General features: G+C 41.0%; 1 protein-coding gene across 2 annotated transcripts in view; it reads left to right on the top strand.

The window, feature by feature from the left end:
• Positions 1-25605, top strand: part of PPAT (phosphoribosyl pyrophosphate amidotransferase) — a 71293-nt gene that overhangs the window by 31361 nt on the left and 14327 nt on the right. For both annotated transcript variants that reach the window (XM_077815593.1, XM_077815594.1), the window contains exon 2: positions 20806-20872. In XM_077815593.1, coding sequence (XP_077671719.1) covers positions 20806-20872 — 67 coding nt within the window. The remainder of the gene's footprint in view (positions 1-20805; positions 20873-25605) is intronic.

Below are 25605 nucleotides of genomic sequence, written 5' to 3' on the forward strand. Positions count from 1 at the left end.
GGCCAAACCGGACAGTCTCTACGTAAAAGAATAAATGGATGTCAAGAATTATAATGTTCAAAAAGCAGTCAGAGAACACTTCAATCTCTCTGGTCACTCGATTACAGACGTAAAAGTGGCAATTCTTCAACAACAAAACTTCAAAAACAGACTCCAGCGAGAGACTGCTGAATTGGAATTAATTTGCAAACTGGACACCATTAACTTAGGCTTGAATAAAGACTGTGAGTAGATGTGTCATTACACAAAGTAAAACTATATTTCCCCATGTTTATTTCCCCCCCTACTGTTCCTCACAGGTTCTTGTCAGCTGCTGGAAATGGCCCACCTTGATTATCACTACAAAAGGTTTTTTTTCTCTCCTGCTGGTAATAGCTCACCTTACCTAATCACTCTTGTTACAGTGTGTATGGTAACGCCCCTTGTTTCTTGTTCTCTGTGTAAATAAAATCTCCCCACTGTATTTTCCACTGTATGCATCCGATGAAGTGAGTTGTAGCTCACGAAAGCTTATGCTCAAATAAATTTGTTAGTCTCTAAGGTGCCAGAAATACGCCTTTTCTTTTAGTCTGTAATTACTTCACTAGTGTTTTTTATGTAGCCTGTTGTAAAACTAGGCAAATATCTAGATGAGTTGATGTACCCCCTGGAACACCTCTGTGTAATCCCAGGGGTATGTGTACCCCTGATTGAGAACCTCTGAACTAGATCATGGACCAGTCTTTTTGTCTTTCAGGCTATGTCTACACTGCAGTTAAAAACCCATGGATGGCCGATGCCAGCTGACTTGAGCTTGGGCTGCAGCGCTGTTTAATTGCAGTGTAAACGTTCCCCAGGCCCTAGCCTGAGTCTCAACCTCTACACTGTAATTAAACAGCCCCTTAGCCTGAGTCAGTTGACATGGGCCATGGATGTTTAATTGCAGTGTAGACAGACCCACACTCTTCGCCTGTTTGCTTCCTTCACATGTGATGCTTGCCTTCTGTGTTCCTTCTTTCAACTCATCTTGTCATTGGTGCAAGAACAGACTCCTCTGATGCTTTTTAATATAGTAACTCCTAACTTCTCTACCACTTTTCAAATATCCTTTGAAAACACCATCTTTTCTCCCTTGCCTTTATGCATCTTAGTTTCTCAATCCCTTTTATATAACAGGAGATAATTAGCTAATATGAAAAGTTACCATACATTATCTAATTATAAAACATTATCTTACTAACTACCATGCTTCCATTTGGAATTTATTTTTTAAATGTTCAAATGCTGTGTATTTTTTTTTAAATGTCACATCAGTGCTGTGAAACTAATAATTGTAAATAATAATTTTATAGCTAAGTTCTTACCTAAGGAGTCTTTTTCTGTTTTAGCTTCTATCCATTCTGTAGGCCTCTCACCTTCATCATTATCTGATTTGCTTGATTGCTCTCCAGTGTTGTGTCCCAGAATGGCATCCAGTTCATTAAAAAATTTCATACTTTTACTTATGTTCCCTGAGTCTTGGGCATTTTTTACACTCTTGTATTCATGTTTTAAGTTCTTATACTTTGTTCTGCACTGTTTCCAGTCCCTTTCAATGCCGAATTTTTGAAGCCTAGCAGCAACCTGTTCAAATATTCTTTTATTTCTTACTGTCACTTCAAGCTGTTGCTGGATGTTTTTGTCTGACCATATATGTATTAGAGCTCTGACTTCATTGACAGTCCAGTGTTTTCCTCCTTCATTCGCTACCGTTGGAATAAAAGCTGGATTTTTGGACGTCTCTAATATTGATGTTGAGTTACCTAGATCAGGTGGGGTGGGAGAGAGACACAGGTATGGGTTACCTGCATGAGGTGGGGTGGGGTAGAGGAGGGCAGAGAGAATGAGAGTGAAGGAAAATATTTTATTTTATTTTCTTCACAGCATTGGAGCAAAACTAGAAATAAAATCAAGGTATCAAACAAAGCTGTTAATGATAAAACTGTATTTTCTGACTTGTAAAGACAGTAATATTATAATGAAACCAGAATGCACTAACTCAAGAGAGAGCTTTTTTTGCTGCCCTCCACCTTCAAAAAAAAAAAAATTTAACTTTACTTCAAGTAAAATACTTTCAGGAGTGACAGATTTGCTGTTACTAGTACTTTATGATGTAGTGCTTTACGCTTTCATCATGATCTGAAAGAGCTGTAAAAACACTAATAAACTATGCCCCATTCTTGCCAACATTTATACATGTGCTTAACTTTATGCACACGTAATTCCTTTGGGTTTGCACAGGTGCAGAAAGTTAAGTGTAAGTAAGGATTAGTAGAGTCAGAGCCTTAATCCTTGCAAAACAACCCTGTTGGGGGAAACTGAGGCACACACTTGCCTAAAATCACAAGAACTCAATGGAAGAGGTAGGACTAGAAGCCAATTCTTATAACTTGAAGCTTTGCATTTCCTTGATACAGTACAATATAAAAGATTATTATGTGACCAAATCAGAGAACTTACTGTGTATATTAGTAAAAATATTTTTATTTTATAAACGATTTAGATAATTAATTTCCTTTTCATTTTAAAAGTTTTTCAAATTGTACTTTTGCTAGCAACTTGTAGTTTTCAATTTTTTGGGGAGGTTGGGGGAAGAATATCACAATTTCCTAATGCTGAAACATTTTCTCAATATTTTTTTAAATTGTTTTATTTTAGACTGTGAAGTCTTAATTGAATTTACTATTAGTTTTCTGATCAAATCAGTTTACTAAACTATTTTATTTTGTACTCCTTTAAAACAATGAAATAGGATTAGGTCTTTCTAATGTTTTTGTAGATTTAGAAAACTCATTGTTTTCCTTTTTTGTTTTCTTAGTGATTTCAATACTTATAGAGTAGTGCAAGCATGGAAGTGAGAGTAATTGGCATAAATTTTGCAATAAGTCTGCTTTATGTGACTTTTGCCTTTACAACCATCCCTTTCCAAATAGTAAACCATGCTGTGGTGGTTGGATACTTCAAAGTCATTAAGTTCTGTATGGTGGCAAAAATGACCTTTGCTAGCACAGTCTGATTCAGTGAAGCATACTTATGTGAATAAACCTATTCGGTGATAAACTTGGTCTAGAGGGAATAGTCACTGTGTATGAGTCTCTTTAAGCCATTCTACTCATAAGGAAGCTTTACTAGTAGATAGCATTTCCCCCCTTTTTTATTTTAATAATTAAGTCCCAAGTCAGCATACAGGAACCTCTGCAGCTGCTGGCCCATTGATACACTACAGGTGGAGAGACGACTACCAGGTGGCTTAACAGCTAGGCTTCCTACATTTGCCTTAGAGGAGCATGGGATTGTTTCTTCTGCAGTTGAGTTGAGCACCACAGGAATAATCACACTGGATCACAGTGAACACCAAAGAAGCTTGAAGTGGTTGCAGCTCAGAATTATTGGAGTTGCCTTGGCAGCTGGTCTGCTTTCTATTTGTATCTTAGATATTTTTAAGAGGCTATCATTTTGCTGTCTAAGAGCCAACCATTTTGGCTAGAGAGAGAAAGGAAGAAAAGAGCCCAAGGTGCAGAATGGGAAAGTCCTCCATTAACTCTTCACATTCCACAATTCATGACTAAGGAACATGCGATAGTTTGGTAGGGGGGAGGATTGTTTAGCTTTTGCGTCTGGCCAACACTTCTATAGGTAAATCAGACTGCATATGAGCTAGACTTCCAGACTTGCATGACTTGAAATTGTTCTGTTCTGGGTCTCAATGGGTAGGTGGATTGAACATAACTCCAGAATTTTTCATTTAGAAAATGTTGAAATGGGATGCTTTGACAAGTCTGAAACCTTTCCCAAAAACTTTTCAAATAAAAAAAATTGTCAAAACTGACTTCACAAGAAGTTATAGTTTTGACAAGTGAGCATTTTTTTGATGGAAAAAGTTTAAAAAATTCCCAACCAGCTCTAAAAATAATCTTGTCAATGGGATGGTTTTGCTAGCATGGTAATTTGCAAAGCATACACTGTGATTTGAGCCTAAGCCTTATGCACTGACAAATGAAAGACTAAATACCTCACAGTTTTCAGAGCTAAAGCTTTGCCTAAACTTTCTCACAATAGTACCCTTAGATCTACACTCCCACTCTACTGTATGCAGGAATTTAAAAACAAATCCAGAGACTGAAGAGTGAAGTCGTTTTTCTTTTTGGGAGGTGCTCAGGTTCTGCAGTGCTGGGCACCAATAAAAGATAGGGTTTATACCTACTCTGCTGTTGCATGGAGGTGCAAATAGTAGCAGCGTGCCCTCTTGAGGGCAATGCTAGGTTTACAATGGTGTCGCTGTGCCAGGCCCACACTCAAAAGAGGCCCATTATGGTTGCCAGGCAGGAGCATTGGAAGCTCCCTAGAAGTGGGGGGAACGACCAGTGCCTGGACCAACGCCCCACCCTCTGCTCTGCCCCTCCCTTCGTGGCCCTACCCCCACTCAGTCTCTTCCCCTGAGGCCCTGCCTGGCGCTTACTCCCGCCCCTGGCTTCCTCTCCCCCCCCATTACTCGTCATTAAGGCAGGAAAAAAGTAAAGGGACCATGAACACTTCTTTCCCCCCGTTCCAGCACTCCTGTTGCCAGGTGTCTGGTTTTTGCCCAGAAAGTCTGGTCAAAAAGTAGACCTGGCAGTTGACCAGATACTAAAAGTCCAGTAACAGAAGTAACCACAATCAGCCTGCCCACCAAGAGGGTGGGAAGAGTAGCTGCTGCTCCCTTGAGGAGCTGCAGCTCAGCTGGAGAGAGAACCAGCTCCCAAGGACATGGCCCTAGCAGAGAGAGGTAGGTACCAGCTTGCCTCCGGCCCCTGCCTCGCTCCAGGGCCAACTTCTACCCCTGCCCAGCTGTGCTTGACCCCAGCCCCTACCTTACTCTGTGAACTGACAGCCCCCCTCCCCCCACCGTTTCTTACAATTATTCCCCATGGGGTTCCACAAATATGTTTGGCGTCAGGCCCACAAAAGGTTAATCTGGCCCTGCCTGAGGATCACAATGCCCATGAGGGAATTCTGCCCTGAGAAGGATGACAGTGTTCTACTGGGGAGTCAGCTTCAGTTTCCAGTAAGGGCTTCATAGGAGCCTCTCAGAGAGAGGTTGCAACAATGATGTGCATCTGTGCCACCCTGCTTTTGAGGCTGTTCGCGCTGTCTGCCAGCTCCTGCCGAAGAAGTCTCAGATGGTTTTGTATCATTGCAACTCCCCTCTAGCAACATGGTGTGCTAGCTTCTGCTAATGCAGCACCTGGAGTGAATCTTGGCCTAGGTTTTAAAAAAAGAATTAGATTTTCTTCCAGGACTCAGTGTTCTGCTCTGTGCCTCAGTTTTCCATCAGTACAATAGGGAGAATGGCACAGAAGTGCTAAAGAATAATATTCATCTAGATCGTCTATCCCCTTAATCATTGATCTGAGTGTGAATTGTAAGCAAAGCTATATACATCAGGAGTGAAATTCTCACCCCCTTTTGTGCCAAATAAAAGGGGTAAAAAAAGGGCTCTAAAAATCCCAGATCCAGTTGGAAGACCACTCCCTGGATGCAACTAAGGTAATAAACCTTCATATGTTTTAAATAAAATTTCTATTCATCTGGCTTTCAGTTGGAAAAAGTTTCCTACTTAATGAGCGTAGACATGCCTCACGTTCCAGTCAAAAGCTCATTGTCTGTGTTGGAGAAAATGTATATTTGGGTTTTCAGATCCATTAGTTGGTGACTGGCAGGACTAACAGTTCATGAGGACGACTTGCTGGGAAAGCAAATGGTTTACGTTGCTCAAGTCTCTGCTGAACATGAGTATCCTGAGCAAAGGCATTGTTGCAACTAGACAGTTCCCAACTGAGTTGTTGGATCATCGGTGGACCTGTGGATTTGCTTGCCAAACCTCCGCATGAAATGGGGATGCAGCTGCTGTGAATGCTACTGCAGTCTTGAGTTGTTCATTCTACTTTGTTAAATCCCTGCAGTTCTCCTCTGCGCTCAGCCCATTTATTCACAGATTTTACAATTTGTACTGAAATTGCATGACTTGGCAGAAATTCCACAAATGACACATGCCTCACATGCTATCATATGACAGGTCCTCAATTAGTACTTCATAAAATACTCTACTCTAAAATAAACTTAATCTGATTTAGCTGTTGCAGGGAGTGGTTTTTGAGGGTGAAAGCTGATATGGAGTCAACAAATTGGTCATGCAGTGGTCATCTGCCACCCATAGTGGTTAACATCCAGTTGTTCGTGAGGCTGCAAAAATTTAAAACTAGGAGGAAGAAAGAGAGCAATAATGTCTGTTGTAAAGTTACATTAATCAGAAAGGTTTCAGAGTAACAGCCGTGTTAGTCTGTATTCGCAAAAAGAAAAGGAGTACTTGTGGCACCTTAGAGACTAACCAATTTATTTGAGCATAAGCTTTCGTGAACTACAGCTCATTTCTTCGGATGCATCTGATGAAGTGAGCTGTAGCTCACGAAAGCTTATGCTCAAATAAATTGGTTAGTCTCTAAGGTGCCACAAGTACTCCTTTTCTTTTTATTAATCAGAAACTGACTGCTGATGTACTGAGGCTAATGGAAGCTGTTCCTAGCAAGACACCATTATTTAACTCCTTTTAGTTTTTTCTAAAATGCAATGAGAAATAAATCTAATAGCTGTGTTTTGCTTTTCTCCCCGCACCATCATACTGTACCTAGTTCAATTGGTCTGACATGTGAAATAAAAAGTAATGGATCCTCTGGGACATCCTCATCCTCTTCTAATGCAACTGATATTTCACCTGAAGGGGGTAGGGAAAGAATTTTCTTATAAACAGATATGGAATAAATCTATCTAGACGATATTACAATGTGTAAACTGCAGTCAATTTACAGTGACAAATTTGTTTGCTTGCAAGCATATAAATGTAGGCAGGAAGTAACTGTAATAATGGGATAGATGTGTTAGTGAACTTTATTATATTCATTTTACTGTATTAGAAGCAAATTTTAAAATACATGTAAAGAACAGAGCTGATTTACCCCTTTTGGCTCATATATGCCTTTTTGCCTCTGTTTGTGAGGGATAGTCTATTTTTCAGAATATACATACTACTAGCCTGTCACTTTAAAATAAAAAACAGAAGCAAAAATCCCAAATAAACACCATTTCCAGATGGATCCATATTATCCAAAGCAAGTTATACAACAATAAAACAGCTAGAATTATTGCCAGAATAGCTTTTAAATGTGATAAGGGAAAAACTGAATTAATAAGGTTGGACCAGAACAGACATTTACTTGATTGAACGCTAACCTTTGTTATGGTGTCCCTCCATGAGTTCTGAGAGAGTTATTATAGCAAACACCAGACAGGTGTGTAAGGCAGGCATGGTTAAGTGAAGTTCAGAATCTACTGAATCTGAAGAATAATTTTGATTAGCCAGGGAGAGAAGATGAATTTGTGTGACTTACCTAGTTGGAATGGCCATCATCCCTTTCAGCATTTCCAAACATCCTATAAACATGTTATGTTTTATTTAGTGTTGATTAATATTAAAAAAAATTTTTTTTGTTGCTACTGAACAATTTGAGCCATGGATATCTGTGGGGCAGTGTGACAAAGTTCCTCCTCTACCATGGTGGGTCTTGCGCTTATTGGCAGATTTGCTCACCTTGGAGCTTCACAGCAGCCCTCAGTCTGGCCATTTTCATGAACCCACAGTCCAGGTCAGCTCCTCCTATGTCTGACCAGGAGTTGGGAGGTTTGGAGGGAACCCGGGCCCGCCTTCTATTCTGGGTTCCAGCCCAGGGCCCTGTGGAATGCAGCTGTCCAGAGTGCCTCCTGGAACAGCTGTGCAACAGCAGCAACTCTTTGGGCTACTTCCCCATGGCCTCCTCCCAACACCTTCTTTATCCTCCCCATAGGACCTTGCTCCTGGTGTCTGATAATGCTTGTACTCCTCAGTCCTCCAACAGTATGCGTTCTCACTCTCGGCTCCTTACACGCACACAACAAACGGAAGTGAGCTCCTTTTTAAACCCAGGTGCCCCGATTAGCCTGCCTTAATTGATTCTAGCAGCTTCTTGATTGGCTGCAGGTGTTCTAATTAGCCTGTCATCTTAATTATCTCCAGAAGGTTCCTGATTGTTCTGGAACCTTCCCTGTTACCTTACCCAGGAAAAAGTGACCTACTTAACCTGGGGCTAATATATCTGCCTTCTATTACTCTCCTGTAGCCATCTGGCCCAATCCTGTCACACAGGTAGTATATTGTTGCACTGCATGTCTAGTCTGTATACATATATGTATTACTTACACAGTGCTGTTGGAATATCTGATATTAACCCCATATTAGACAAAATTAAAAAGGGGTTCAGTTTTCAGAGTCTAAATCCCAAAGTCCCATGACTTGCAATGAGATTTAGGCAGCTAGGCCCAGATTTTTTTAAAGGTGTTCAGACTTTCTGCATGGTCCAAAGGGGTGAAGTCCAGCACAAAATGGGGGCTGGCTGTGGTGGAGAGATACTTCATCCCTCTCTGACCTCGTGGAAGATGCATCCTGTGGCTATTTTAATTTGAGTATGAACTGGTGTTTTTTTTTTTTTTGTATTTCTTCCCCTCCCCTTCCCATTCAGATCAGTGGGAGGCACAGGGTGCCAGAGCTACTGTGGGAGAACAGGGCTTCCTATGGATGCAGACTGTGTGTGGTATTTCCCCCCCTTCCCCCCCCCCCACAAGAGTGTTTTCTTTCAGGTCTGCCCCAAAGACCCTTCTAAACACAGAATCATAGAAGTGTAGGACTGGAAGGGACCTCAGTAGGTCAGCTAGTCTAGTCCCCCTGCACTCATGGCAGGACTAAGTAATAACTAGACCAGGGGTCGGCAACCTTTCAGAAGTGGTGTGCCGAGTCTTCATTTATTCACTCTTATTTAAGGTTTCACATGCTAGTAATATATTTTAATGTTTTTAGAAGGTCTCTTTCTATAAGTCTTTAATATATAACTAAACTATTGTTGTATGTAAAGTAAATAAGGTTTTTAAAATGTTTAAGAAGCTTTATTTAAAATTAAATTAAAATGTAGAGCCCCCCCGGGCCAGTGGCCAGGACCCAGGCAGTGTGAGTGCCATTGAAAATCAGGTCAAGTGCCGCCTTTGGCATGCGTGCCATAGGTTGCCTACCCCGAACAAGACCATTCCTGACAGGTGTTTGTCTAGCCTGTTTTTAAAAACCTCCAATGATGGAGATTTCACAACCACCCTAGGCAATTTGTACCAGTGTTTACCTTCTACCTGTCAGAGTAGTTATTTCCTAATGTCCAACCTAAACTTCCCTTGATGCAATTTTAAGCCCATTGCTTCTTGTCCTATCCTCAGAGGTTAAGGAGAAAAAAAAATTCCCCCCTCCTCCTTGTAACATTCTGTTAGGTACGGTAGAACCGCAGAGTTATAAACAACTCGGGAGTGGAGGTTGTTTGTACTTCTGAACAAAATGTTATGGTTGTTCTTTCCAAAGTTTACAACTGAACATTGACTTAATAGAGCTTTGAAAATTTATATATAGAAGAAAAATGCTGCTTTTAACCATCTTAATTTAAATGAAACAAGCACAGAAACAGTTTTCTTACCTTGTCAATTTTTTTTTAAATTTTCCCTTTATTTTTATTAATAGTTTACATTTAACACAGAACTATACTGTATTTGCTTTTTGTGTGTATCTGCTGCTGCCTGATTGGTGTGTGGTTGACCGCTCAGTTTGTAACTCTGGTGTTCGTAACTGAGGCTTACTGTACTTGAAAACTGTTATGTCTTCCCTTGGTCGTCTTTTCTCTAGACTAAACAAACACAATTTTTTTCAATCTTTCCTCATAGGTTATGTTTTCTAGACCTTTAATCGCTTTTGTTGCTCTCATCTGGACTTTTTCCAGTTTGTTACCATCTTTCCTGAAAGGTGGTGCACAGAACTGGACACATTACTCCAGTTGAGGCCTTATTAGTGCGGAGTAGAGTGGAAGAATTCTTCTTGTGTCTTGTTTACAGCACTCCGGCTGATACATCCCAGAATTCTATTTTATATATATATATAATTTTTTTTTTTTTTTTTTAAAAGCTTGTGATCCACTACAATCCTCAGCTCCCTTTCCGCAGTACTCCTTCCTAGGCCATCATTTCCCATTTTATATGTGTGCATTCTTAAGTGGAGTACTTTGCATTTGTCCTTATTGAACTTCTTATTTACATCAAACCATTTCTCCAATTTGTCATTTTGAATTTTAATCCTATCCTCCAAAACACATGAGCAGAAGAGCAGAAAATCTCTTATGAAATCTTTTCTTTTATGAGAAGTAATAAAATGTCTAGGACATACATTTTAAAGGATGCTGTGTCAGAAAATAGATTTAAAAATTCAGTTAAAAACATTCTTATTGAGAGTTGTCACTTCCATGGGAATTTCCCCACTGACTTTAATGAAATAGGATTGGGCCCATAATGCAGTATTGTGTGACTTTTCTGACTTGTGTATTTTAATGGACAATTCTTAGATACTAGTCTTATCACGGTTTGTCCCTTGTTACCTATATACTAGTTGTAGGTTACATGTTTTTTTGTGTGTGTGTGTGTGTGTGTGTGTGTGTGTGTGTGTTGTGGCTGAGTTATGGTTGTGTGAATTTTTGCATTTCAATTCTGAACTATTCCTACTACATTATTGCCGTTGACTGTATTTAATTTCTGTGCTTTTTATAAAGAAGAATGAAAACCAAATGCACAAAGGCTTCCCTTATTTCCTTTTCTGTATAGACATTTGAATGTACCACTATTACATCATACTTTTGAAATCAGATTTTTCACATGCCCCAAAATGCAGTACATTCCACCAAGGATGCAATTTTTTAAATTAATATCCTGGATTGGGGTTCATCAGAAAAGGTGTCTGATTATTGGGTCCTTTCTGAAGTTATCTTAAAGATATTAAGGGTAAGAGATGTGAAACATTAATTGAAAATGCCCCTTAATGATTTAAGGTTCAAAGGAAACTAACCATTTGGGCAAAGCAGTTTAAAACATGCAGGATAACCTTGAGTTCAGGGGTGGATTCTCAGCTGGTGTAAAGGTCATAGCTCCACTGAAGTCAATAGAGCTATAGCAATTTATACCAGCTTAAGGTCTGCCCCCTGAACTTCTTCCATTTTTAGATTTTTGTTTTAAATAATGCACAGATTACAGTAGTGTACAATTCACAATACATGTGTTTAATAATTTTATTTTAACTAAATATCTTCAAATGGATGACACGTTATCATAAAACTACATTCATATAAATTTTTAAAAATTCTTTAAGATTAAAAACTAAAAATTTGAGTCTTTTCTTAAAATATGGGAAAAATCACACTTTCCCAACTGTAAGAGCTGTCCACTTCCATTGTAGAGGGAGATGTGCAAAGGGACAAAAGGGAGTTAGGCGTCCAACTCCCCTTTGTGCCTTTGAAAATCTCCCCTATGCTTTAATTGATTTTTGTTTTGTAAAAATTATTCACAATTGTAACTTAATCCAAACCTCTTCACATTGTGGGAGCAAATTGGATTCTGATTTGAATCTCTCATCTCTCCTTCCCCCCCCCCCCAAAGATTCTGGTACTGCTGTAGATAATGAATACCAAGGGGGTATTTTTCTTGATGTCAATTGGGATGTGACTGAAATCTTGTAACAGCATCACAGGGGCTTTTGGCACTGTGAGATCACCAACTGCAGCCCTAATCTAGCCTCAAACCTGAACCCTCACCTAATTCTAATTGTGATCAAAACATTGTCTCAGCCTGTCTCTAATTGTCTTGTCTCTTCCACCTCTCCCTGTGATATGGTAAATCCCAGTGTAATGCTAATGATGCTTATGCACACTGAGGGGGTTTAACAGAACCTGATGTGCAACTGGTTTGGTAAATACCACCATTTCTTCGTGTTTAAAAATGTCTCTTAAATTATTTATGTCTTGCTTCAGAATGGTCTCTGTTTATATATTTTTAAACATAACCAATTTTACATGACTAAATACACTAATAGCTTCATTCAAAAATGTTTATCAAATACTCAGTGCACAAATGTAATACAATTTTGTAAGCCATGCATTTCCATTTCATTGTATTCACATACTTCACAATTAATAATATTGCATTTAAGGGGGTAAATCTTAAAATAGTAATAAAAGTATGCTAAAATTAAACATCTCTTTGACTTCAGACCTGACAGTAATTATTTATTTAAAAAAAAAAACAAACCAAATTTATAATTGAGTTGGGAAATTTGTAATACAGTATATGCTATAATAATTAGTTTCTTTTTGAACTGAAGCTCTCAAAACCTGTTGCAAAGTATTACAAATTATATTCCAAAGAAAAAATTTTAGATGAATATTAGGACCCAGTTGCACAAGGTACAGAGCCTCTGCAGGACTGGACCTTTCCAGCAGTTAGTGAAATTTGTTAGGATTATGCTGTATTTACAGACTTCGACACTGGTGGTGCTAACCTTCTTTTTTCCCCATCTGCAGGGGATGCATCAAGTCAGTTGCTGTTCTGACTCTGTTTCTAAGGCTATATAATGTGGCTTTTAATCTTACCAGATTTATTGTTTTTTGTGCAAAGACAAGAAATAGAAATTATTTTTTACCTTCAGTGTTCTCTGTGGTAGTGCTTATGTTCAGCTGTCTCTCAGTTGCAGAGCACTTGCCATTTTCATCCTCTGTTAATTGTGTGACTGGTTCATATTGCAGTATGGCATCCAGATCATGAAAAAACTTCATGGTTTTAGTGGCATCTCCAGAGTTGTGGGCATATTTAACTGTTCTGAATTCATACTTCAGATTTTTATACTTTGCACGGCACTGTTTCCAGTCTCTGCAAACTCCTAACTCCTGTAGTCTTTTAGCAATGTAGATAAATATTCCTTTATTCCTTAGTGTTCCATGAAGTTGCTTTCTTATGTTTTTTTCTGACCAGACGCTTAGCAAGGCTTTAACCTCCTCTTCAGTCCAATGCTTTCCTGCTCCACTCTCCATGTTGAAAGTGACCTGGAAATGATTCACTATTTCTAGCCAAGATTTTGTTTCCTTGGAAACCAGACGGCTGGTTGTCAGTAAGCTCCACAGAGATGAAAGGATCTAGTTTTACTGGCTCAAACTGCCTGAGGGGAGTAACTTGAGAAACTGCCAAATAAGCAGGCTTTATATTAGAAGCAGACAAATAAAACCGCTCCTGCACAAATGAAGTGTAATCTAGTACCCAGTATTCCACAAGATAAAAAATTAAACTCAGGGTGTCTACTTGCTTTAACCCTTCTTATGAACAATGTTTTAAGTATGATCACTCTTTTTAATGAATATTTTAAGAAAGAAAGTAAATGCGTTCTTTTTTTTAAGATTATCTCGTGTTGTAGTTTGTTAGGAATTAATTCGACATTGTAGCAGTTTTTGTTTGCAGCCAGTTTTACATTTTGGAACCTAAAAGATGTTGGTAAGAGTTCTCATTAAGTTACAAATTATGATTGCATTTGGTATTTTATTAGCATTAAAAATACACATTGGAATCATCCACGTTTTAAATTGTGTGCCTGTATTTTATAAAACTCCTATTTTATTCTAGCATTGTTCATGAGTACAACTGAGCTAAACAAAAAAGCTGAAAACTAAGGGCAGGTCTACACTACTGCACTACATCGGCGCAGCTGTATTGCGTCTGGTGAGGATGCACTATGCTGACAGGAGAGTGCTCTATCAACATCAGCATAATTACTCCACTTCAGCTAGAAGTGGAAGCTATGTTGATGAGAGAGCACACTCTTGTCAGCATAGCGCCAGTGTGGACAGCAAAAAACTTGAGTTGCCTTGGGAGAGCGGGGGACTTTTTCACACACCTGAATGATGTAAGCTAGGTCGACTTAAGCAGTAGAGTAGACCTGCTCTAAGGCTAAAGAGGTATGATGGTATAGGCTGCATGTTAATTAAACTGACCTTTTTAGCGCCATATGGGTACTGTACTAAGGACCAAATCCTAGTTCCTGCCCGCAGCTCAGGTATATGGGCTCTATGCTGGAGAACTCTAAGGAAAGCAAAAGGGGAGAACAGAATCTCATAGACTAGAAGCGGAGGCCCCTTGCTGCATATTTTCACTAGAGTAAGGAGGTTGCTTGGCTTGGTTAGTTGATCTGCACAGCCGTGATTCTACCAGTTCCACTCCTTTCCCAGCCATTACTGACTTCAAAAGTACCTATCGAGTATAGCTTTGCTGGATGGGGTACAGAGCCCCTGCCAAGCTTTGCACAGCCTATCTCAGAGGGTTCACTGCCCTATTAGGGGGTGTGTGTGTGCGTGTGTTGGGGGAGACAGGGGTTGCTGGGGCGGGGGGAGGTGGTGAGGGTTGGATTCAGAATTTTAATCAGTGAAAATCAGAGGCATTACACTGAAGGTTAACTGCAACCATCCTTTATTTGATTTTGCTATGATATTTGGAGGGCCATGATCAACATAGAAATGGCCTAAATTTTAAAAACTCTGTTTAAAGTCGATGAGTGTACTGTACCCACCTTTAAGTTTTTCTGTCAATTTTTGTGTCTACAGATGCATTTTTCTGAGCAAAGTAAACTGGTGAGGGCAGGAAAGAATTTTTTCTGTAACTTCTTTGTTATAATAACATTTGGTAGTACAAGAAAAATAGCAAATAATTTTTTGGACAAAAGTGTTCGTCTTAGGGTTGTCAACGATTTTTAAAAAATCACAATTATGAGGTTAAAACAAACGGAATACAAAATGTGCTCAATTTGTATTTTTTATTTCAAATATTTGTACTGTAACAAAATTTAAAAACTAGTATTTTTCAATCAATCTCGTACAAGTACAGTACTCATACTGTAATGCAATCTCTTTATCGTGAAAGTGAAATTTACAGATGTCAATTTGTTTTGTTTTTGAGTACAGCTATGTTAAAAAATGCAAAACTTTAGAGCCTACAAGTCAAAGCATGAAGGGGCATACAAATGTTTAACGTAACTGGCACATAAATACCTTGCAACGCCGGCTACAACAGTGTCATGCAAATGCCTGTTCTCACTTTCAGGTGATATTGTATATAAGAAGAGGGCAGCATTATCTCTAATAAATGCAAACAAACTTGTTTTGTTTTACTGATTTGGCTAAACAAGAAGTAGGACTGAGTAGACTTGTATGAGGTGAATTGAAAAATGTTGTTTTTTATCTTTATTACAGTTCAAATATTTGTAACCAAAAATAATATAAAGTGAGCACTGTACACTTTGTATTCTATGTTGTAATTGAAATCAATATATTTGAAAATGTAGAAAAACATCCAAAAATATTTATATTAAATTTAAATTGGTATTCTGTTATTGTTTAACAGTGTGATTAAACAGCAATTATTCATGACTGTTTGTTTTTTAATTTAGTTAATTTGTTTTACGTTAATAGCGTGCATTAACTGCAATTAATTGACAGCCCTAGTTTATTTTTATATTTTTAAAAATTAACTTTTCACACAGGTGGTATTAATGACTTAGGCCTGGTCTACACTATGCGTTTGTCGGATTTAGCAGCGTTAAATCAAATTAACCCTGCACCCATCCACACAACGAAGCCATTTTTTCAACATAAAGGGCTCTTAAAACCGATTTCTGTAATCCTCCCCAACGAGGTGATTAGCGCTGAAATCGACACCACCGTTTCGAATTAGGGTTAGTGTAGATACTAAGGTATTGGCCTCCGGGAGCTATCGCACAGTGCACCATTGTGACCACTCTGGATAGCACTCTGAACTTGGATGCACTGGCCAGGTGTACAGGAAAAGCCCTGGGAACTTTTGAATCTCATTTCCTGTTTGGTCAGGCGAGCTCATTAGCACAGGTAACCATGCAGTCCCAGAATTGAAAAAGAGCTCCAGCATGGATCGCATAGGAGGTACTGGATCTGATCGCTGTATGGGGAGAGGAATCCATGCTATCAATCTACGTTCCAAAAGACTAAATGCCAAAACGTTTCAAAAAATCTCCGAGGCCATGGGGGACAGAGGCTACAGCAGGGATGCAACACAATGCCGTGTGAAACTTAAGGAGCTCAGACAAATGTACCAGAAAACCAAAGAATCAAATGGACGCTCCGGGACAGAGCCCCAGACATGCCGCTTCTACGCTGAGCTGCATGCAATTCTAGGGGGGGCTGCCACCACTACCCCACCCCGTCCGTGGACTCCAGTGATGGGGTACTCTCCACCATGCCTGAGGATTTTGCAGACGGGGAAGATGAGGAGGAGCTTGAGGAGAGCACACAGCACACCGTTCTCCCTGACAGCCAGGATCTTTTTATGACCCTGACTGAAATACCCTCCCAAGCCAACGAAGCTGGAGAAGGGACCTCTGGTGAGTGTACCTTTTTAAAATATAATACATGTTATAAAAGCAAGCGTTTTTTAATGATTAAGTAGCCTTGAGGACTTTGGGATGCATTGGTGGCCAGTACAGCTACTGGAAAAGTCTGTTAATGTGTCTGGGGATGGAGCGGAAATCCTCCAGGGATGTCTCCATGAAGCTCTCCTGGAGGTACTCTAAAAGCCTTTGCAGAAGGTTTCTGGGGAGAGCAGCCTTATTCCGTCGTCCATGGTAGGACACTTTACCACGCTATGCTAGTAGCAAGTAATCTGGTATCATTGCGTGACAAAGCCTGGCAGCATGTGGTCCCGGTGTTTGCTGGCATTCAAGCAATATCCGTTCTTTATCTCTCTGTGTTATCCTTAGGAGAGTGATATTGTTCATGGTAACCTGGTTGAAATAGGGGAATTTAATTAAGGGGACATTCGGAGGTGGCCGTTCCTGCTGGGCTGTTTGCCTATGGCTGAAAAGAAATCCTCCCCGCAGTTAGCATGTGGAGGAGGTCGGGGGGGTGGGGTGGCATTGGCGCTGAGCCGTTCATGTTTGGCTAGCAGGGATCTTCCCTGATACCAGCCTCATGGTGGGGTGAGGAGTAAAGCAGTCATCCCAGAGAATTGGATCGGGGGTGAGGTAGGGGGTGGGATAGTTTGGTTTCTGCTGCTGCACATAAACCGGAAAACCACAGCACTAAATGGCCAACTCAGCGTGCTTTGCTTGCTATGGGAGAGGAGGGCACTGCTGTTAGGAAGGCTGCAGAAGCCGAAAGACTACGGCTTACCATGGCCACCTGCAATCTGAATTCTGTTGCCCGGCCCTGCGTGTGTGATCTCTCACACCAAAGCCGCAGGCACTCAATATAAGATGCAAAATGCGACCTTGTACCAAAATCACATGTGCGATGTAATGTGAGTAGTGTTGTTCACCGTGAAAGAGTATAGCCATTGTTCTGTAAAATGTATCTTCGCTTCCTTTTCTTTCCTCCAGCAGCTGGAAATGTTTCAAGCCTCCCTCCTCCGTCCCAAAGGCTATCTCAGATAAGGTGGCGAAAAAAATGCACGCACAATGAAATGTTCTCTGAGCTCATGCAGTCTTCCGGCACTGACAGAGCTCAGCAGAATGTGTGGAGGGACACGAGCAGAGTACAGGAAAGGGGCTGATGAATGTGAGGAGAGGTGGTGGCAGGAAGATCAGAAGAGGCATGAGGCAACGCTGGGGCTACTGCGGGATCAAATGGATATGCTCCAGCGTCTGGTGGAGGTTAATGAACGGCAGCAGGATCGCAGACTGCCACTGCAACCCCTGTTTAACCACCCACCCTCCTCCCCAAGTTCCATAGCCTCCTCCCCCAGATGCCCAAGAATGGGGGGGAGGAGGGGCCTCTGGGCACCCAACCTCTCCTCACCAGTGGACAGCCTAAACAACAGAAGGCTGGCTTTCAACAAGCTTTAAAGTGGTCTTTTTCTTCCCTCCTTCCAAACTGCACCCGGGCTACCTTGTGATATCTCCCTGTTTTTATAACCAATTAAAAAAGAATACATGTTTTTTAAACTATAGTGACTTCGTCCTTTGCAAGCAAGTTGTGATTGAAGGGGGGAGGGCAGGTGGCTTACAGGGAATTTAGAGGCAACCAAGGGGGCGGGTTTTCATCCAGGAGAAACAAACAGAAGTGTCACACAGTACCCTGGCCAGTCATGAAACTGGTTTTCAAAGCTTCTCTGATGCGCAGCGCTTCCTGCTGTGCTCTTCTAACTGCCCTGGTGTCTGGCTGCGTGTACTCAGCAGCCAGGCGATTTGCCTCAACCCCCACCCGGCCATAAACGTCTCCCCCTCACTCTCTCAGAGATTGTGGAGCACACAGCAAGTAGCAATAACAATGGGAATATTGGTTTCGCTGAGGTCTGAGCGAGTCAGTAAACTTCACCAGCGACCCTTTAAACATCCAAATGCACATTCTACCACCATTCTGCACTTGCTCACCCTATAGTTGAAAAGCTCCTTACTACTGTCCAGGGTGCCTGTGTATGGCTTCATGAGCCAGGGCATTAAGGGGTTGGCTGGGTCCCCAAGGATAACGATAGACATTTCAACATCCCCAATGGTTATTTTCTGGTCTGGAAAATAAGTCCCTTCCTGTAGCCATTTAAATGGACCAGAGTTCCTGAAGATGCGAGCGTCATGAACCTTTCCCAGCCATCCCACTTTGATGTTGGTGAAATGTCCCTTGTGATCCACCAGTACTTGCAGCACCATTGAAAAGTGCCCTTTGCGGTATATGTACTGGCTGCCCTGGTGGTCTGGTCCCAAGATAGGGATATGCGTTCCATCTATAGCCCCACCACAGTTAGGGAATCCCATTGCACAAAGCCATCTACCATGACCTGCACATTTCCCAGAATCACTACCTTTGATAGCAGCAGCTCAATGATTGCGTTGGCTACTTGCATCACAGCAACCCCCACAGTAGATTTGCCTACTCCAAATTGATCCCCGTCTGACCGGTAGCTGTCTGGCATTGCAAGCTTCCAGAGGGCTATTGCCACTCGCTTCTCAACTGTTAGGGCTGCTCTCATCTTGGTACTCTTGCGCTTCAGGGCAGGGGAAAGCAAGTCACAAAGTTCCATGAAAGTGCCCTTACGCATGTGAAAGTTTCAGAGCCACTGGGAATCATCCCAAACCTGCAACACTATGCAGTCTCACCACTCTGTGCTTGTTTCCTGGGCCCAGAATCGATGTTCCACGGCATGAGCCTGCCCAAGTAACACCATGATCTCCAAATTGTCGGGGACCACGGTTTTAGAGAAATCTGTGTTCACGTCCTCATCACCGTGCTGCCGTCGCCTCCTCGCCTTGTTTTTCAGGTGCTGGTTCTGCATAAACTGCACGATAATGCGCGAGGTGCTTACAATGGTCATAACTGCCGCAGTGAGCTGAACTGGCTCCATGCTTGCCATGCTATGGCGTCTGCTCGGGCAGTCCAGGGAAAAGAGCGTGAAATGATTGTCTGCCGTTGCTTTCACGGAGGGAGGGTTGACTGACGACATTTACCCATAACCACCTGCAACAAATTTTTGGCCCCATCAGGCATTGGGAGCTCAGCCCAGAATTCCAGTGGGCAGCAGGGACTGTGGGAACTGTGGGACACTTGCCACGGTACTGTGGACGCACACCGCCGAATTAATGTGCTTAGTGTGAACGCATGCACTCGACTTTATACAGTCTGTTCCCAAAAATCGACTTCTGTAAAATCGGAGTACTTTCGTAGTGTAGACATGACCTTCTAAAATATTTTTGAGACTTGGGCATAATCAGTGGTGGAAAGTATTAAGTTATTGTTGGGATCGAGCATATTGAACATTTGCATCTTATTCTCCTGTTTTTTATAAGGTCTTTTCGATACATAAAATTATTGTAGAATAGTTACTGCACTTTAAATGCATGCCCTGCCTTAATCCGAATTGTCTTTTCAAGTAGACAAGCTGTTACAGTAGTATAACTCGAGAATGACTCCAATGATGCCAATTGAGTTATACTAGTTTAATGTGAGAGCAAAATCACATCCTATTGTACAAGACCTTTAGCTGTTTTATATTTAAGTAATCTAATAGATATATTTTCTTTCCCTTTCATCTTCATTAAAGTACTTCATTTAGTGTATATATATGTTACATTTTGTTTGGTTTTTTTCTTGGCTACAGCTTGTAAGCGCATTCTACAGACATTTTTATTTCAGGGTATTCAATTTTTGAGCAATTAAAGGTTGCATTGGGAATTTACCAGTAACCCAAAGACCACATCTGCATCGATTTATTGTTAAGGCTACAATTTAGTAATAGGTATTTTTAATAGAAGTCATGGACAGGTCACAGGCAATAAACAAAAATTCATGGCCTGTGACCTGTCCATGACTTGTACTATGAATACCCCTGCCTAAATCTTAGCTGGGGGGCTTCTGCTATGGGAGGCCCCCTCCAGGGCCAGCTGCCTTCCCCGGCCACCTTAGCAGCAGCCAGTGTAGCTGGTGCGGCTGGCTGCAGGGTCACACAAGTGGCTGGTGTGACTGGCCATTGGGCTGCCTGGCATTTCAATTTAAGGATCTGGTAGTATTTTATGTTCACCTTGAAATTTAGACTATAGAAAGTCAGCAGTAAGGACCAGATCCAGCACCCATTGAAATTAATGGAAAGACTTTTTATTTGATTTCAGTGTGCTTTGGATTGAGCCTTAAATATTTTACAATAAAGTGCAACATGAACATACAAAAAACATAATTTTGATAAGTCTATAAAAATGGAGTACTTAAGACATTTTAAACACAAACGGTTATGTTCTTTTACGCTTTACAAGTTAATATTCTGTTTGGATGTTGTGCTCAGTGAGCCATTCAGTATTTATGCTAATTTTGTCCACAGGGGCCAAGAAAGTGGTGGAATTGTGACAAGTGATGGAGACTCAGCTCAAACATTCAAAGTGCACAAGGTAAAATTTTAAGGACTTTTTACTAATTTGTTGCCATTTTTAAGAAGTAAAGATCTAGTCTTTACATAAAAATCCAGTCTTTAAAATAGAGCGAAATAAGGAGTACTCAAAGGAAAAGTCGGAGGAAAAAATAACACGTTTCCACCTGAGGTGCATGAGGAGAGTCTCTGCTTGTTCCAGGAAATAGGAATAATAAGCAAGAGACAGGAAATGACAAGAATTTGTCATAATAAGAGTACTGAGTTCAGTTCCTTAACTTATTGTTGTTGTATAGACCAAGCTTAAACTTATTTTTAAAAAATCAACAACAAAACTCAGACCAGGTTATCCTTCAAGTCCACTTCAAGCTTTTGAAGAAACAAGGTGGGTGAGGCAATATCTTGTCTCTTTTACCAACAGAAGTTGGTCCAATAAAAGATATTACCTCTCCCACCTTGTTCTCTAATATCCTGGGACCAATACAGCTCCAACAACACTGAAATTAATCTTTTGCTTCAGTAAAAAGCAATCTGTTCTGGAGCTGTCAACACCAGAGCCCCTTTCTTCTAATGTGTTTAGCTCTGGTGAGTTGAAAGGGTTTGGTGCTGGCAGTTCTAGGTACTAATGTGTGAAACCAGCAGAGTTCTAGTGGAATGGAGAGAAAAGAGTGGAACAAAAAACCACAATCCTTGAAACTAGATTAATGCCTGGAAGCAGATGCATCTATGACTGACTCTGGCTTTAGTAAATATCATGGCAGATTCTTTGAAGAGTTGAATGCTGCACACAAATTAATAGATTCAGAGACTGGGAGGATTTTTCAGATTTCCCTCATCTATTTCCAACCTGATAGAAATCCAGAGGGTGCCAACAGGCCTAAAATGGCCAATCCCAAAAAGATCTTAGGCCAAAGCACTTTACGTGTTTTAGAGAATTTTCTTCCTATATTTACACTGAGCTGATGTCAGGAAGTGAAATACAAGTTAACCAACTACCCTCCTGGAAGGAACGTAGGAATTGGAGCTGTGTCAGTTAAAACTGCATCTTCTGCCCAGATCTCCTTCTGACTTCAGTACTAGAAGGTTCTGAGTCCCAGGAAGTGGGAGCATGCCCAGCAGGACAGAGCTCTCACACTAACAGGTCCCTCAAGTAGAACATGAGAGTGTCCTACTTAGCTCACAGTGGAGAAACAAAATCCAGGAATGAGAATCCTGCCTTGATGCAGGCTCTCAGCCGATAAACTGGCTCAATCTTTGCTTACTCCAATAACAGATCAGAGGGGGAGGTATCTCATAGCCTTTTGTCTTTAATCCTACTTTTCTTCCTATCCTTCAGCACTTTTAATTCATCATCCAGCTGACAGGTCACTGGGGCGAGGTGGGTTGCTGGAGAACGGTGTGGCAGGACAATAAGGTGTCTGGAGTGTTCCTGGGTGTGTAGTTGAGGCCTTGGGCTGTCCCTTGTAGTAGGGTGAGGTCGGAGGTTGTCTCTTCTGGTCTCCGCTCCAACTGCGACCAGGATTGTTCCTCTCTCCTCCCTCCACCTGTTTTGTTCCAGTTTGCCCCTTCTGATATTCGCCCCAACTGCTACTAGTTTTTTTTTCTTTTCTGCCATCTCCACCCATTTGGCTCCAATCTCCCCCACCTCAATTACCGTTATGGGCTTCCCATCTGGGATGTATCTTTCTATTTCCTCAGGAACACCCTCTAAGAACTGCTCCATTTGCATTAGGAAGGGCAACTCTTCTGGAGATTTAACACTTGCTCCTGATATCCAGGCATCCCAATGTTTCACAATGTGGTAGGCATGTCAGGTAAATGACATGTCTGGTTTCCACGTTAGGGCTCTGAACTGCCGACGGGAATGCTTGAGTGTTAGCCCCATCCTGACTCTCGCCTTGGTTTTAAACAGTTCATACTTGTTCGTGTGTTCCTTAGGCATTTCAGCCGCCACCTCAGCTAAGGGTCCACTGAGCTGCGGCCTCAGCTCTACCATGTATTGATCTGTAGAGATGTTGTACCCAAGGCAGGCCCTTTCGAAGTTTTCTAAGAAGGCCACAGTATCAGCGCCTGGCTTGTAGGTGGGGAACTTCCTGGGATGTGAGGCGGTACCTGGAGAAGGATTGCTAGGGTTTGTTGGTATATTCTGCTGAGCCTTTGCCTTCTCCATCTCCAGTGCATGTTTCCTTTCTTTTTCCTTTTCCTCCAGTTCTTTTTCCCTTGCCTCCATAGCTCTCCTGTGGGCATCCTCTTTGGCTTTTTCCACCTTGGATTCTGTCATCTTAGCCTCTCTGTTTTTAACTAACTTTACACCCGAGAGTTTAAAAAAAACAAAAAAAACCCTGCTTGTAAAATTTTTGTGCTGTAATATGATAGCTATTCTCAGCCTACAGAAAAATCCTTTGTCTCCAGGCAAATAGAAAAACCCTCTAGTTGCTCTTAGCTAAAAAAAAAAAAAAAAACAAAAAACAAAAAAACCCAAAACACTTCAGGTCTGTGAAAAACTTGTGAATTTCCCTGCAGAAGGTTAACTACCCTGCCTTTAGGTAGAGAAAACTCCAGCTCAAAAAGAATGATCCCTTTTGTTATGTCTGCTGCTCTGGCCCCCTGGCAGACACAGAAAAACTATAATTGCTTTCAGCTTAAAACCTGCTTTCAAGCAGCCCAAAGGGGAAAAAAAAGTCCTTTTAAAATCCTACTGTGCTTCTGTTTCAAAATGATCCCAAAACAAATCTCAAATTGATCCCACCACTGCCACCATGTCAAGGTTCTTTCCCCATTCTGAATTGTAGGGTACAGATGTGGGGACCTGCATGAAAGACCCCCTAAGCTTATTCTTACCAGCTTAGGTTAAAAACTTCCTCAAGGTACAAACTTTGCCTTGTCCTTGAACCCTATGCTGCCACCACCAAGCATGTTAAACAAAGAACAGGGAAAGAGCCCACTTGGAGACGTCTTCCCCCCAAGCCCTACACCCCCTTTCCTGGGGAAGGCTTGATAAAAATCCTCACCAGTTTGCATAGGTGAATACAGACCCAAACTCTTGGATCTTAAGAACAATGAAAAAACAATTAGGTTCTTAAAAGAAGAATTTTAATTAAAGAAAAAGTAAAAGAATCACCTCTCTAAAATCAGGATGGTAAATACCTTACAGGGTAATCCGATTCAAAACATAGCGAATCCTTCTAGGCAAAACCTTAGGTTACAAAAAGACACAAAAACAGGAATATACGTTCCATTCAGCACAGCTATTTTACCAGCCATTAAACAAAAGAAAATCTAACTCATTTCTAGCTAGATTGCTTACTAACTTTTTACAGGGGTTCTGAAGAGCATTCCTGATCTGTTTCCAGCAAAAGCATCACACAGACTCTTTCCCTCCTGCAAGCTTTGAAAGTAACTTGTCTCCTCATTGGTCATTTTGGTCAGGTGCCAGCGAGGTTATCCTAGCTTCTTAACCCTTTACAGGTGAAAGGGTTTTGCCTCTGGCCAGGAGGGATTTTATAGTTCTGTATACAGAAACGTGGTTACCCTTCCCTTTATATTTATGACAGACCCTGTTCTTGTTTTGAGCTTCCTCTTCCTTTTTAGGTTATGAGAGATTTCCACTTCTACTGTTAGCACTTCCTTTAGCCTCTGAGTAAAAAGTAATGCGCTGAGAATAAAATGTTGGCAGACACTATAATACTTTATATTGATTCCATAAGAGCTGTGGAGAATGACATCTAAGCATATCAATATTAAGAATTAAATACGATGACTGCATCATCTCAGGAAGTTTTGATATTACAGCAGTGGCATAATAAGATTTCTCTTATCCTTGGGATATGTCTTGGCTGCAGTATTTAAATTCTACAGTTACTGTTATTTAAAAAAGAAAACTTGAAGGGCACAAACCAGTGAATATGGTCTTGTCCTTGAAGCTGTTCTGGTTTAAAAATTGATTTAATTAAACTGGTGTAAATCCCTGTAGAACATACTTTTATTAGTTTAAAATTGGTTATTTCTGCTTAGCTTGCACTTTTTTGAATTTACTGACCTGACTCTCAGACCATTTTAAATTAAGAGTCTATGCAGGGTTCTGCACTGATGTAACTAAATTGGTCTAAAGCCACACTGTTTGGTCTGGTCTTCACTTAAATTAGGTCAACCTAGCTACATCGCTCAGGGCTATGAAAAATTTTGTGCCCTGAGCACCATAGTTGGGTCAATGTAAATCTAGCCAGGGTGAGGGGGAGTAACTCCATTGATGAAGGAAACGTTTACACTCTGGTGCTACAGCAGTGCCATAGCTGTGGTGCTGTAGCAGCTGTAATGTAGACATGGCCTTAGTTAAACCAGTGTAGCTTGGTGTGTAGGCCAGAGCTTGCTCTTTTTGCCTTGCCTTGTATTTATCTGTTGCCACAGTAGCATTTTACATTGAAATTCTGTTCGTGCTAACCTCTCTTCTCCTTCCTCTAATTATCAGATTCAAACATAATTCTGAGCCTCTAAGGCATTCAAAGCTCTTTAATGAATTAATCTTCATAACACTCAAGGGAAGTAAATATCATCCACATTTTAGAGAGATAAAGAGATTTAAACAGATGAAGAGACTTTCTGAAGGTTACAAAAAAAGTCTGTGCCAGAATTCAGAATAGAAATTGGAGCACCTGTTTCCCAGTCCTGTACTTTAATTACTTAGACCCTGCATGCTTTTAAATTCCTCCCTCACAATGCTTGTTGCCAACAGGAGCACTGCCTTGGCTATTGAAT

Source organism: Eretmochelys imbricata, chromosome 4 (genome assembly GCF_965152235.1).
Source record: "Eretmochelys imbricata isolate rEreImb1 chromosome 4, rEreImb1.hap1, whole genome shotgun sequence".
Lineage (NCBI taxonomy): Eukaryota > Metazoa > Chordata > Testudines > Cheloniidae > Eretmochelys > Eretmochelys imbricata.